At 60.4% G+C, this 11,790-nt stretch overlaps 1 protein-coding gene across 5 annotated transcripts in view; it reads left to right on the top strand.

Annotated features, from left to right (window-relative positions):
- The window catches only part of ADAR (adenosine deaminase RNA specific), a 21,745-nt gene that overhangs the window by 1,119 nt on the left and 8,836 nt on the right, over positions 1-11,790 (top strand). For 4 of the 5 annotated variants that reach the window (XM_039218992.1, XM_039218993.1, XM_039218995.1 and 1 more), the window contains exons 2-6: positions 3,374-4,791; positions 6,051-6,234; positions 6,612-6,760; positions 7,125-7,269; positions 7,371-7,561. In XM_039218992.1, the coding sequence (XP_039074923.1) occupies positions 3,374-4,791; positions 6,051-6,234; positions 6,612-6,760; positions 7,125-7,269; positions 7,371-7,561 (2,087 nt within the window). The remainder of the gene's footprint in view (positions 1-3,373; positions 4,792-6,050; positions 6,235-6,611; positions 6,761-7,124; positions 7,270-7,370; positions 7,562-11,790) is intronic. The other variant, XM_039218994.1, reaches the window with a different exon arrangement.

Genomic DNA, 11,790 nt, shown 5'->3' with positions numbered 1-11,790 from the left:
GTGTGGGGGGGACGCGCGGGGGGGTGGGGGGGGACGCGCGGGGGGGTGGGGGGGAACGCGCGGGGGGGGGACGCTCGGACCGGCCGCCGCTCGCGGTCTTGCTCGAGTTGGGCTCTGTCCAGTCATACGATTATACACCAAAAAGGATGAACTTTCTGTAAATTCTACCTCCGTTTTAAAAAGCTACGCGTGTTCTGGTTCCCTTCCGCCAGAAGGCCCGGGCGCCGGGTTCGAAGGGAAGGCGTTTCCACACACACAGAGTGACCGTGTGCAGGCGGCGGAGCAGCCCGGGGCACCGCCTCGCCCCCCCGCCCCGTGCGCCGCCCTCGCCCCTGCGGCTCGGCCTGGCCCTGGGGGGCTTCGGGGGGCGTGAAGGCCGAATACGCTCTCTGGAAGTTTCCTCAGCGTGAGAACCGTGAGCCCTTTCCTCTTCCGTGTTCATCCTGCTGCGCGCATGCGCGTGTCCGTGGGTCCTTTTCCTTTTGTTTCCAAAGTGAGGTCAGAGGGCAGGGCCTTCGTCAGGCGCCTGTTTGTTCCTGTTTAACCTAACGTTGTATCGTTCGTAACTCTTCTCCGTGAAGGCGGACGGACGGGAAGGCACGGGGTAAACCCGAGCGCGGCGGCGCCCCAGCGGCCCCGGGGCGTGCTCCCCTCCCCCCTCGTCCGCGGGGGACAGCCGAGTGTCCCGCCGGTTTGGGCCCGGGAGCAGCACTTCAGATCGAGAAAGCGTGTAGTTAGAAGCTGAGTTTAGCCACTTGGCAAAAAAAATTTTTCTTACCGAGGTCCCCCCGACAGCTAACGGGAAGAGCCCCGAGGCCCCGCGGCGCAGCCCTGAGGGCGCAGGCTCTGCGCGCACACGTGGGGCTGCGGCCGTGGGGGGGGGGGGGCGTCGGCCCCGGGAACAAGATTAGGCTGTCCGTCTAGGGTCGCCGTGCCCGTGCCGCTGCTGGCTGGGGGTCAGCTTCACGGCAGGTGCGGGCCTCAGCGCGCCCCCCGCCCCAGCACCCGGAGGCCGGGCTGTAACTCCTAGGGCGCCCCCGCGACGTGTACGCGCCTAGCAGGGCGGCGGCGGGACGAAAGGCGGAGCTGAGAGGGCGGCCGCGCGGGGAGGAACCGCCGTGGCCCCGGGGGAAGGGGCCTGGAGGAGGTCTCGGAGGCGCCCGGCGGAGTTCGGCGGGGCGGCATCGGAACGAAGGCTTCGTGGCCGCCCGCGTGAGGTCGTGCGGGGCCGGTGCTGGAAAAGGCCACCCTCATGGGCTGCGGGGGGGGGGGGGGCGCCAGGCAGCCGAGCGGCTCGGGCTTTTCCCTTCCGTCGCCACGGGGAGGCCAGGCCGCCGCAGCCACAGGATGAGGCAGCGGGGCTGGGGCAGGAGGCGGCCCCGTTGGTTCGGAGAGAGTGGCGTCTGAGGTGGTGCCGGGGTCGAGGTGGACGGCTGGTCCGGGCCTTCGGCACGTCTGAGCTTCCGCACGAGGCAGCGGCTGCGGAGAATAGATTTGAACACTTTCTGAAGAGGGTCGGGGTGGCGTGGATGGGATCGAGGGGAAGGAAGAAGAGGCCCTTGGACCAAATCGTGAGGGACTGATTCTCCGAGGGACGCGGACAGACACGTGGAAGAAGAACCTTTGTGAAGAGCTGCCTGTCCACGAGGAGCCAGTGCGCGGCCACCGAAGCAAACCGCAGGGGGCCCTGACCCAAGTTCAGGAGCAGCGTGTCGAGCGTCCGCATCCTTCTCCAGCGCCGTGCCCGAGCCGCGCAGCAGGAAGCGCAGGGAGCCGCGTGGGAACGCCTGGGAGGTGTACAGACCCGGGCGGGGCGCCCTCGGAATGGGCTGCGAAGCCTCAGCTGAAGACCCGTCTGCTCCTGTGCAGGAAGTCCCCTGAGCCCGGGAGAGACTTGCGGGCTGTGAGGCGCGGCGGCCCCCACTAGGCCAGCGGGGAGACTGAGTGAGGAGCCCCCATGAGGGTACTGTGCGTGTGACGAGGCACGTGCTAAGTCCCCTCATCGTGACCAGAGACGAGGGGAGCAGAGGCCTGGAGTCCTTGAAGGCACAGCCGTTGGCAGGCCCCTGGAGCCTTCGGGAAGTTCACAGGAGGGGACGGGGTGAGGAGTGGACGACCCCCAGGTCCCTAAGCACCTTCTGCCACGACTGCCCTCCAGGGAGTGGGACGGGGTCGGGGGGTGAGCCCTGGTCGGTGCAGGTCTGGGACAGGGTCGGGGACAGGGCGGTAAGTCCTGGTATGTGCGGATCTCGGATGGGGTGGTGGGGTGGGGGTGAGTCCTGGTCTGTGCAGGTCTGGGATGGAGTCGGGGTGAGGTGAGTCCTGGTCCATGCGAGTCTGGGACGGGGTTGGGGGGGGTGAGCCCCAGTCCGTGTGGGACCTGGACAGGCTCACAGGTGCTCAGTGCTCTGGTAAAGAGCGGCAGTCCGCAAGGGGACAGAGAGCGGGATTCTTAGGTCCCCGGGATAGAAGTGGTCTCGGGAGGGAGCGGGGCTGCCGTGTCCGGGCACAGCCCCTGCTAGGCGCACGCGTCCAGCCGAGCCTGGGGAGTTGGGGTCCAAATGCCTGGTGTCCTTTCCAAACCTGGGCACCACGCTGAAGTGTGAGGATGTGTCCTTTTTTCCCCCAAAACCAAATCCCGAGTCCCCGGGGTGGCCTGCTGCCCTTGCCCTGCTGGGAGGACTGGGCCCGGCGCCGCAGTCCATGTGCCTGTTTCCTCCTCTCGGCGCTACCGACAGCATATCGTGGAGGCGCTGGGGCCCTGTCCAGGCCGCTTCCTGGGCTCCTGACTCCCTGAGCATTTTGAGGTGGTGGTTCTGTGTTTGTTTTTATTTTTTTATTTATTTTTTTAAAATTTTTTTAATGTTTTTATTTATTTCTAGGAGAGAGAGAGACAGCGTGAGCAGGGGAGGGTCAGAGAGAGAGGGAGTCACAGACTGAAACAGGCTCCAGGCTCTGAGCTGGCAGCCAGCACAGGGCCCGACGCGGGGCTCGAACCCACGAACCGCGAGATCATGACCTAAGCGAAAGTCGGACGCTTAACCGACTAAGCCACCCAGGCGCCCCTCTGTGTTTGTTTTTAAAACAAAGATTCATTTGCTTTTTTTAATTTTAAAAGGGTAATTACGTTAGAGGGTAGAAGGATTCCTTCTCAAGTCTCTGGAGCCCTGTCGGAGGGGAGAGAATGTGCTAGGTTGCTGGCGAGGCTCCACTGAGACCTCAGAGTCCCCATGTGCTCCCCCGTGCTCCCGTCTGGCGGTCCCCAGGCGGCTTTGGGGGCGGGCCATCCCTGCTGGGCCACATGCCCACCCCTCCCTCGCCTCTGCCCACCCCTGCTGTCCTAATTCACGTTCTTTCTCATCTTCTTCTGCAGGGGTACTCCCTCTACAGACACCACCTCCACCCGGGTCGAGGCTGTGAGCTCAGCAGTCTTAGACAGCAGCAGCCAGGGCCGCGGTCTTACCCGAGCAGCTTCCAGCTCCAGCAAGTAGAGTTTCTCAGGGGGCGGCTCCCCGCCGTGCCCCTCACTGGGAAGCAGACACCTTCGCTGCTGCCCCTGCCACTGCCCTTCCCCCCTGCCCTCCGGCCCGGGTCTCCAGGGCCGCCCGCCAGAAGCAGGGGGGCCCAGACCAGGGCTGTTCCCAGGGGCGTGCCTGCCACAGGTCAGGTGCTGCAGCGAGGGTCCCGGAGTCCTGCTGGGCCTGGCCGGGCCTGGCCGGGGCGAGGCGTCGACAGGCTGTCCTCCCGCTTCCAGGCGCTGGGCATCAGCCGGGACCAGGAGCAGGCGGTCGTAGAGCTCTTGCGGGGGCTGGGGGACGGGAAGGCGGCCACAGCGCGTGATCTGGCTGGGAAGCTCAGGGTCACAAAGAAGGAAGTCAATCGAGTGTTATACTCCCTGGCGAAGAGGGGCGAGCTGTGTCAGGAGGCAGGAACGCCCCCTCTGTGGAGAGTCGCGGCCGCGGTGCAGGCCTGGCACCCTCACAGCCAAGTAGCTGACGCAGACCATCCTCGCCACGAAGCTGGGGGCTCGGAGCCGGCTTTGCACACCACAGACGGAGGCTCGGAGTCGGAGTCAGAGGCCCCTCCTGAGCTCTCGGACATGGCCGAGATCAAAGAGAAGATCTGCGACTATCTGTTCGACGTGTGCAGTGCCTCCGCCCTGAACTTGGCCAAAAACATCGGCCTCAGCAAGGCCCGGGATGTCAGCGCCATGCTGATCGACCTGGAAAGGCAGGGGGACGTGTGCCGGCAGGGGACGACCCCCCCGGTGTGGTACCTGACCGACCGGAAGCGGGAGCGCATGCAGATGAAGAGAGACCCAGACGGCGCTCCCGAACCCGCTGCCGTGCCCGAGGCCGGGGGAGACGTGGTGCCCCCGCCCGGTGCTGCGGACAGCGCGGTGGCCGCGGGGGACGGGGAGAACGGCCGGGAGCCGGCCGTAAAGGTGGAGGGCAGGCAGGAGGCCGCCCCCGAGCCGGTGAGGCCGAGGCCGCCCGCTCACGACAACGGCCCCTCGAGAACAGGGTATGTTGACTTTGAAAACGGCCAGTGGGCCACAGACGACATCCCGGACGACTTGAACAGTATCCACGCGGCCCCAGGTGAGTTTCGAGCCATCATGGAGATGCCCTCCTTCTACAGTCACGGCTGGCCCCGGTGCTCGCCCTCCAGGAAGCTGGCGGAGTGCCAGCTGAAGAACCCCATCAGCGGGCTGCTGGAGTACGCGCAGTTCGCCGGCCAGCCCTGCGAGTTCCAGCTGCTGGAGCAGAGCGGCCCGCCCCACGAGCCCCGGTAAGAGGCCGCTGGGCGCGCCCGCGCTGGGGCTTAGCTGGGGGGGCCTGCGGGGCACGGGGCGGGCGGGCTTTCACGCCTCCGTGTCGTGCCTGCGTCCTCTCAGGCCACGGGTGTTGAAGACGACCCCTTCCCCCTTCCGTGGGCCTTTCCTCCTTCCCAGGGAGGCGTGGGACGGGAGCGAGGCCAGCTGCGCGTGCGGGAAGTAGCCGCAGGTCCCGGCCACCTGCCTGTCGGAGGTGGCGCTTCTGATTTTGTATGCCGCGTCTGCACACGTGGCACAGGCTGTGGCTCCTGAGCTGTGACTCAGAAACTTCCTCCCTCAGGCAGCCGGCCGGGCCCTGCCCCGGAGGCCCCCGGACAGAGCGGGGCGGGGGTGGGGGGGTCGTTCTAGAAGGGGCTGCTGAAGGGCCCGGTGCAGAGCGGGGGTGGGAGGCAGTCCCGCAAACCTCTGCGTTTGCTGCAGGCTGGATTCCCAGCCGTGACTGACCCTGTCCCTTGCGGGGCCAGGACCCGCTTGCTTCTGTCTGGGCTGGAGGCCGGTGGCCGTCAGTTCTCCTCCACCCTCCCCAGCATTGGGGACAGCAGTGGGGTTTGTGGGTAACCATTCTTTAACAGCAGCTCTGAGACACAGGGCCACATTCAGGTATCTTGGAAGACCCAGGAAATAAGAAATTTGACCTGCTTTCCTAAATGAAATCCTGGATTGAGCCAAGAGCTGAACAAATTTGAGAACTTGAACGTGGGAGGTCCGAGCCAGGCCCTGAGGCCTCGTGCAAAGGCCTTGGTTTTCTGCATAGCACGGGGAGGCCCTTTCCCTCAGGCCTCACGCTGCACAGCTGTAGAATGACTCAAAACCAGAGAGCTCTGTGTGTGTGAGAGGCTGGGGACAAGAGCAGGCCTCAGAAGGGGCAGTCACCTGACCCCATGGGTGTCGGGGCGCGTGGGGCTGGGCGGCGAGGAGCCTCCCCCCTGCAGCGGCCAGTGGACCACGGCTGCTGCGGTCGCTCAGAAGATGTGGTGGCACATCGTCGTCTGCACGGGCTCTGTCCTAGTACCTCAGGCGTCCCCCGCCCCCGCCCCAAGGGCTCGCTCTAGCCAGCTCTGGGGAGACAGGCCCTGGCTGCCCTGGCTGCTTCGCTTCCAAGGGGTGGGGCCCCGCCGCCCTGGTGAGCAGAGGGCTTCAGGGCGCTGGGCCCTGTGGAGAGGGCGGCGGGGTTGCCGGGCCGCGCTCACGCATCTGCTCGCTTTCCGTCAAGATTTAAATTCCAAGTCGTCATTGGCGGCCGCGAGTTCCCCCCGGCTGAAGCTGGCAGCAAGAAAGTGGCCAAGCAGGACGCTGCCCTCAAAGCCATGACCATTCTGCTGGAGGAGGCGAGAGCCCAGGACAGCGGAAAGGCAGAAGAACCCTACGGCTGCTCCGCGGAGAAGGGGTCGGAGAAGGTAGGTGTCCTGCCCCGGCGTCGCCGACAGAGCCACGGCGTGACCCACCTCTGCGCTCCGTCTGGATGCACATAACAGAGTGCATGACCCCGGCCCCCCACACCTCCCCGCCCCCTCCCCTCACGTCCAGCGCCCCTGCCTACCTGAGTTACAGACCTCCAGACTCGAAAGGGACCTTAAAGATGCCTGAGGCCAGGCCCCATTCTTGGCAGATAAGAGACGAGACTGGGAACGTTTAAAGAACTCCCCCTTCCTTGCGGCGCCCAGAAGCTCCCTGAACCTCCCTCCTCTGGAAGTGGGTCCCCCGCCCGCCCCCTCCGCCGGGACAGGCGAGCCCGTGGTTTCTCAAGTGCTCTCTGGCCTCTCGTTCTCTCCAGACCGCGGAGTCCCAACCGGGCGTCCCGTCAACTGCGTCCTTCTTCTCTGGGAAGAACCCCGTCACCACCTTGCTCGAGTGTGTGCACAAGCTCGGGAGCTCCTGCGAATTCCGCCTGCTGTCCAGAGAAGGCCCTGCCCACGACCCCAAGTACAGCGACCCCCCCCCCGCCCCCCGGCGTGTGTCTGCCCGGGCTCCTTGTTAGCGAGACCCCTTCCCCTCAGGGACGCCACGCCATCTCCCTGACCGCTCGCACCTGCCACGCAGAGACCCACTGAAGGGCAGACAGCCGGGCTCCGGGGCTCCGGGCGGAGCAGGGGCCGGGCACTGGGGAGACCCTCGCCCGGGGTGCCGGCGGCGCGTGAGGGTGCAGCGTCTGGGCGTGCGGGAGGCTCCACGCACCGCCGGAGAGGAGGGCCCCTGGCTCCAGGCCCGCGTGTGGAAGGGGCGGGCAGAGGCGCCGCATGGGCCGCGTCTGTCGGCGCCGCTTCAGCCCTGCGCTTGTTCCCTGCAGGTTCCAGTACTGCGTGGCCATGGGGGCCCACACCTTCCCCACCGCCAGCGCCCCCAGCAAGAGGGCAGCCAAGCACATGGCTGCGGAGGAGGCCATGAGGGCCCTGCACGCGGAGGCCACCAGCTCGGCGCCGGCCGACTCCCAGGTGGGCCACTGTTGCCGCGAGGGGCTCGGGATGGCCGGCGCGTTGCCCCTCACGGCCCCGTAAGCGCTGACGCTTCCTCTCTGCGGCCAACTGTCCTTCAGCCCGGAGGCACCGGCGCAGAACCGTTTGACGCCCTGGAGTCCGGGATGCCCAACAAGGTCAGGAGGGTCGGCGAGCTCGTCAGATACCTGAACACCAACCCCGTGGGTGGCCTGTTGGAGTATGCGCGCTCCCACGGCTTCGCGGCCGAGTTCAAGCTGGTCGACCAGTCCGGCCCTCCGCACGAGCCCAAGTAAGTGTCCCGGCCCCACGTGGCCGCGGGGGGGCGGGCCCCCGTGATTGTTTTTAACTGATGTCAAGTTTTAAAGGAACACGTACGTGCATAGAATCATTCAGGCCAGTTGAAAATGTGTGCCGGGGAAGAGGCTCATTTCTGCCTTACATTGCTGGCTTCCTGCTCCTGGCTAATTACGTGTTTCTCAAATACTTGCAGAAATGTCCATGTGTATATTAGCATATTTTCTTTCCATTTTGCTTTTTTTTGGGGGGGGGATGTTAATTTATTTATTTATTTAGAGAGAGAAGCCTGTCGGGAGGGGCAGAGGGAGAGAGAGAATTCCAATCAGGCTCTGTGCCCAGCACAGATCCGAGGCGGGGCTCGAACTCAGAACTGTGAGATCACAGCCTGAGTCAGTAGCAAGAGTCAGACACTTGACTGAGTGAGTCCTTCATTCTGCTTTTTAAACAAAAATAGGTATAAGTCCTATCTTCTGTTCCGCAGTGACTCCTTTACTTACCAGCATGTGTTAGAGGTCATTTGTGGCTTAGATACACGCTCCTATCAGACTCTCTTCTACAACTACGTATTTCTGTATTTTTATACGTCTTTTAAAAATTTATTTATTGGAGGTGAGGGGCAGAGAGAGAGGCAAAGAGAGAATCCCTGGAGCCTGATGTGAGGCTCAGTCCCACAACCCATGAGATCACGACCTAAGCCAAAATCAAGGGTCGAACGCTTAACCGACTGAGCCACCCAGGAGCCCCTAAATGTTTTTTTAAACATAATCTCTAAACCCAGTGTGGGGCTCGAACTCACGACCCTGAGATGAGGAGTTGGTGTGCTCCATCGACTGGGCCGTCCCGGCGCCCCAGCTACACGTTTCCTTGAATAGATGTTTACGGTTTTACAGTTGTTTTTTGGGCAAGAGGTAAAAAAGGACTTTCCTAAGGGGGGCACCCCCACACCTACCACCTAGTTTGAGAAAGAGAACGTTGCTGTGGATGTTGAAGCCCCCACTTTGTGTCACTGACCTAACCGACCTCTGTGATGATTGGGTGGGACTTGCTCCTGCTCCTAGGGGCAGTCTGGTGCTGTGTGTCTGCGCCGTACGTTTTCTGGGGGGCTTCTGGGCTAGAGGTCACGGACGGTTTCTAAGGATTTTGGTTTTGTGTAGGAAGTAGACTACTCAGAGTGAGACCTAGGAGCCTCGTCCTCACTGCTCCCCTTGGCCCCGTGCCCGCCTCCTCACGCATGCACACCCCAGCGTGTGAGAACTTTGTACCGTATGCATCCTTTCCACAACATCTGCATAAAGATAGGAGGCAAGGGCTGTCTCCCCTTCTTTAAAAAAAATTTTTTTTAATGTTTTTATTTCTGAGAGAGGGGCAGCGTGAGCAGGGGAGGGTCAGAGAGAGGGAGACACAGAATCTGAAGCAGCTCCAGGCTCTGAACTGTCAGCACAGAGCCCGACGCAGGGCTCGAACCCATGAACCGTGAGATCATGACCAAAGTCGGATGCTCAGCCGACTGAGCCCCCAGGCGCCCCCGTGTCTCCTTCTGTTACACAAGTTCACATGCACGTGGAGATCCAGCTGCTTCTACAGCAGTGTGACCTTGGAGACGCTCCCATCTCCCACTCTCTTCTGTGCACCAAGGTGTCCCTGTGGTGCCCAAGGCTCAGGCCCCATGTCACCAGCCCTCTGGTCACCAGTAGGTGGATTGTCTCCAGACTTTGCCGTTACAGACGGTGCTGCGGTGAAGAACCTGTGCGTGTATAAAATGTTGATAAGTATCACTGCGTTTTCGTCAAGTGAGGATACCTCCATGTGCTTCTGTCAGCAGTAGATAAAGAACAGCCCTTCCCTCTTCACCGTGACCGGTATGGAATCACAGGTTTCCCCCGGGAATAAACAGTGGTCCTTTGAAATCTTCCCTAAGCCCTAATGGCATAGAGCAAAAAGCAGTTACCATTCGCTTACGTATATGGGAAATTTTTTGCCATAAGGAGAGGGGCTTGACACAGATTCTGGAAACCTTTTTATCGAAACGCTTCTCTTTGCTGCCCTAAAATGTGAGCAGTGGTATCGATGTGGTGCGAAGACCAGTCTGTGTTAAGATACTGTTACCGTTACTGTTATCAGTAGATCTCAGGAGAAAACCCATAGGATCACCTCCAGAGATTCCAGGAAGGCATTTAGCTAAAATTCAACATCTGTTCCGTTGAAAAAAACAAGCTACTAACCAAGTACAAACTGTCCAGGGCCTCCTTAGCAGAACAGAGTGAGTCTGGAGCCAGCAGCCAGCGAGGTCAGGGACATGTGTGTGTCACGTCCTCATTACACCGAGGGGCTCCGGCGTCACCGGCCAGCGCCACCCGTCAAGACAGAGAAGGATAAAGAGGGGAGGAAGTGACTCATCTACAGGTGATGTGACCGTTTACCTGAAATATTCTCGAGAGAACGGAAGGAAACTCAGAAACAAACGGGAATTCAGGAGAGCGGGGAAGCGAGAAGCCGCTTGTGAACATTGGGGACGTCTCTGCGGCGACAGGCATTTGAAGTCGTAGTAAAAGAAAGCCCGTTTGCAGCAGCCGCTAAATGCATGAGAGACCTTGGTGTGTCCTGAGCAGGAGACGTGCAGGCTCCAAGGCTCCCCTCGTGTGATGGGAGTAGCTGCCCCCAGATGACTTCCGTTTAACCTGATCCCAGCAGAAACACCGGCAGGATTGATTTTAGTCCTGCGAAACCTGACGCCAGTTTTACACGAAAAATCCGAGTGGGAGAAGAGCCAGGAAATTCTGAAGGGGGGGGGGGCACACAGCCCGGTGGCGCATTGGCCTGTGAGTGGGAAGGCAGACCCCCATGGCAGAGACACACACGGGGTCTGTCCTGTCGTGAACGCGAGGCAGTAGTTCGGGGGGACGGGAGTGGCTGGGTGGCGGGGAGAAGGCTGCCCACCACATCGCAACAGAAGATGCCATTGGGGGTCTGTGTCATCACTCACATCGAGTCTCAGTGTCCAGGACTTAGATATGAAATGGGGGCGCCTGACCGACTCGGTCAGTGGAGCCTGCAGCTCAATCTTGGTGTTGTGAGTTCTGGCCCCACGTTGGGTGTAAACTACTCAAGAACTAGAATCTTACAACGTGTTTATGTACGTATATACATATAATGTGTGTATACCTATGTGTATAGAGAGAGAATAAATGAAATCATGAGAGCACCGGGTACAAGTGGGGATTTCTGGTTTAGCATTTGGACTGGCACAGCCTTTCCAACCAAGACCCACAGGATGAAGTCCTAAATGGAGACGGGCTGTCAGGAGAGTTGGTGCTCCTTCAAAGGATTGCCTGAGGAAAAAACACTGAGGGCCAGTTTCTTTAAAAACAAGGAATTCTTTTCGAGTCTAACCGGAAGAGAAAACGATGAACTGCATCACAGAACGTCATGAAGGATCACTGGAAGGTGCTCTACCTCACGCTGTAAATGAAATGTACACGGTGTTGGCGACCTCGCAGCATCTGTGGTGTCTCGTCAGGTGGGGTGGTAACGGCAAGATGGAGCCGCCCCCACGAGTCCCACCCCCAGAGGGACACGGACAGACGCGCCGTTGCATGTTGTTTTCCACAGACGACGTGAAATGGTCTGCACCTGTGTCCTCCGGGCTGGTCAAGGGAGTTAAGGTGTATCCGCACCACAGAGCACCTCGACGCCCCAAACCAGAGTCAGCCCCTGGCGGGTGAGCCGTCGAGGGTGCAGGAGGGGAGGGATGTGTGCGGCAAGCTTACTGGCAGCCACATGGGGTCCTGTCTTGTAGGATGAAAAACACAATAGTGGTTGCTTCTGCGGAATGAGAGATACCTAACTTTCGTTATGTGTTCTTTTGATTTTTTTTTTTTAATGTTTACCTATTTTTGAGAGAAAGAGAGAGACAGAGTTTGAGCAGGGGAGGTGCAGGGAGAGGGAGACACAATCTGAAGCAGGCTCCAGGCTCCAAGCTGTCAGCACAGAGCCCGACGCAGGGCTCGAACTCATGACCTAAGACCATAACCTCACGAGTCATGACCTGAACCAAAGTTGGACTCTTTCCTGACCGACCCACCCAGGTGCCCCAGCTTTCGTTATTTATATATATATATATATACATATATATATATATATATAAATATATATACACACACATATATATGTATATATATGTGTATATATATATATTTTTTTTTTAATGTTTTATTTCTGTCT

Source organism: Hyaena hyaena, unplaced genomic scaffold (genome assembly GCF_003009895.1).
Source record: "Hyaena hyaena isolate Hyena2069 unplaced genomic scaffold, ASM300989v1 scaffold_783, whole genome shotgun sequence".
In the NCBI taxonomy this organism is placed as follows: domain Eukaryota; kingdom Metazoa; phylum Chordata; class Mammalia; order Carnivora; family Hyaenidae; genus Hyaena; species Hyaena hyaena.
The sequence above is the reverse complement of the archived record's forward strand: the minus strand, read 5'-3'. Positions and strand labels throughout refer to the sequence as shown.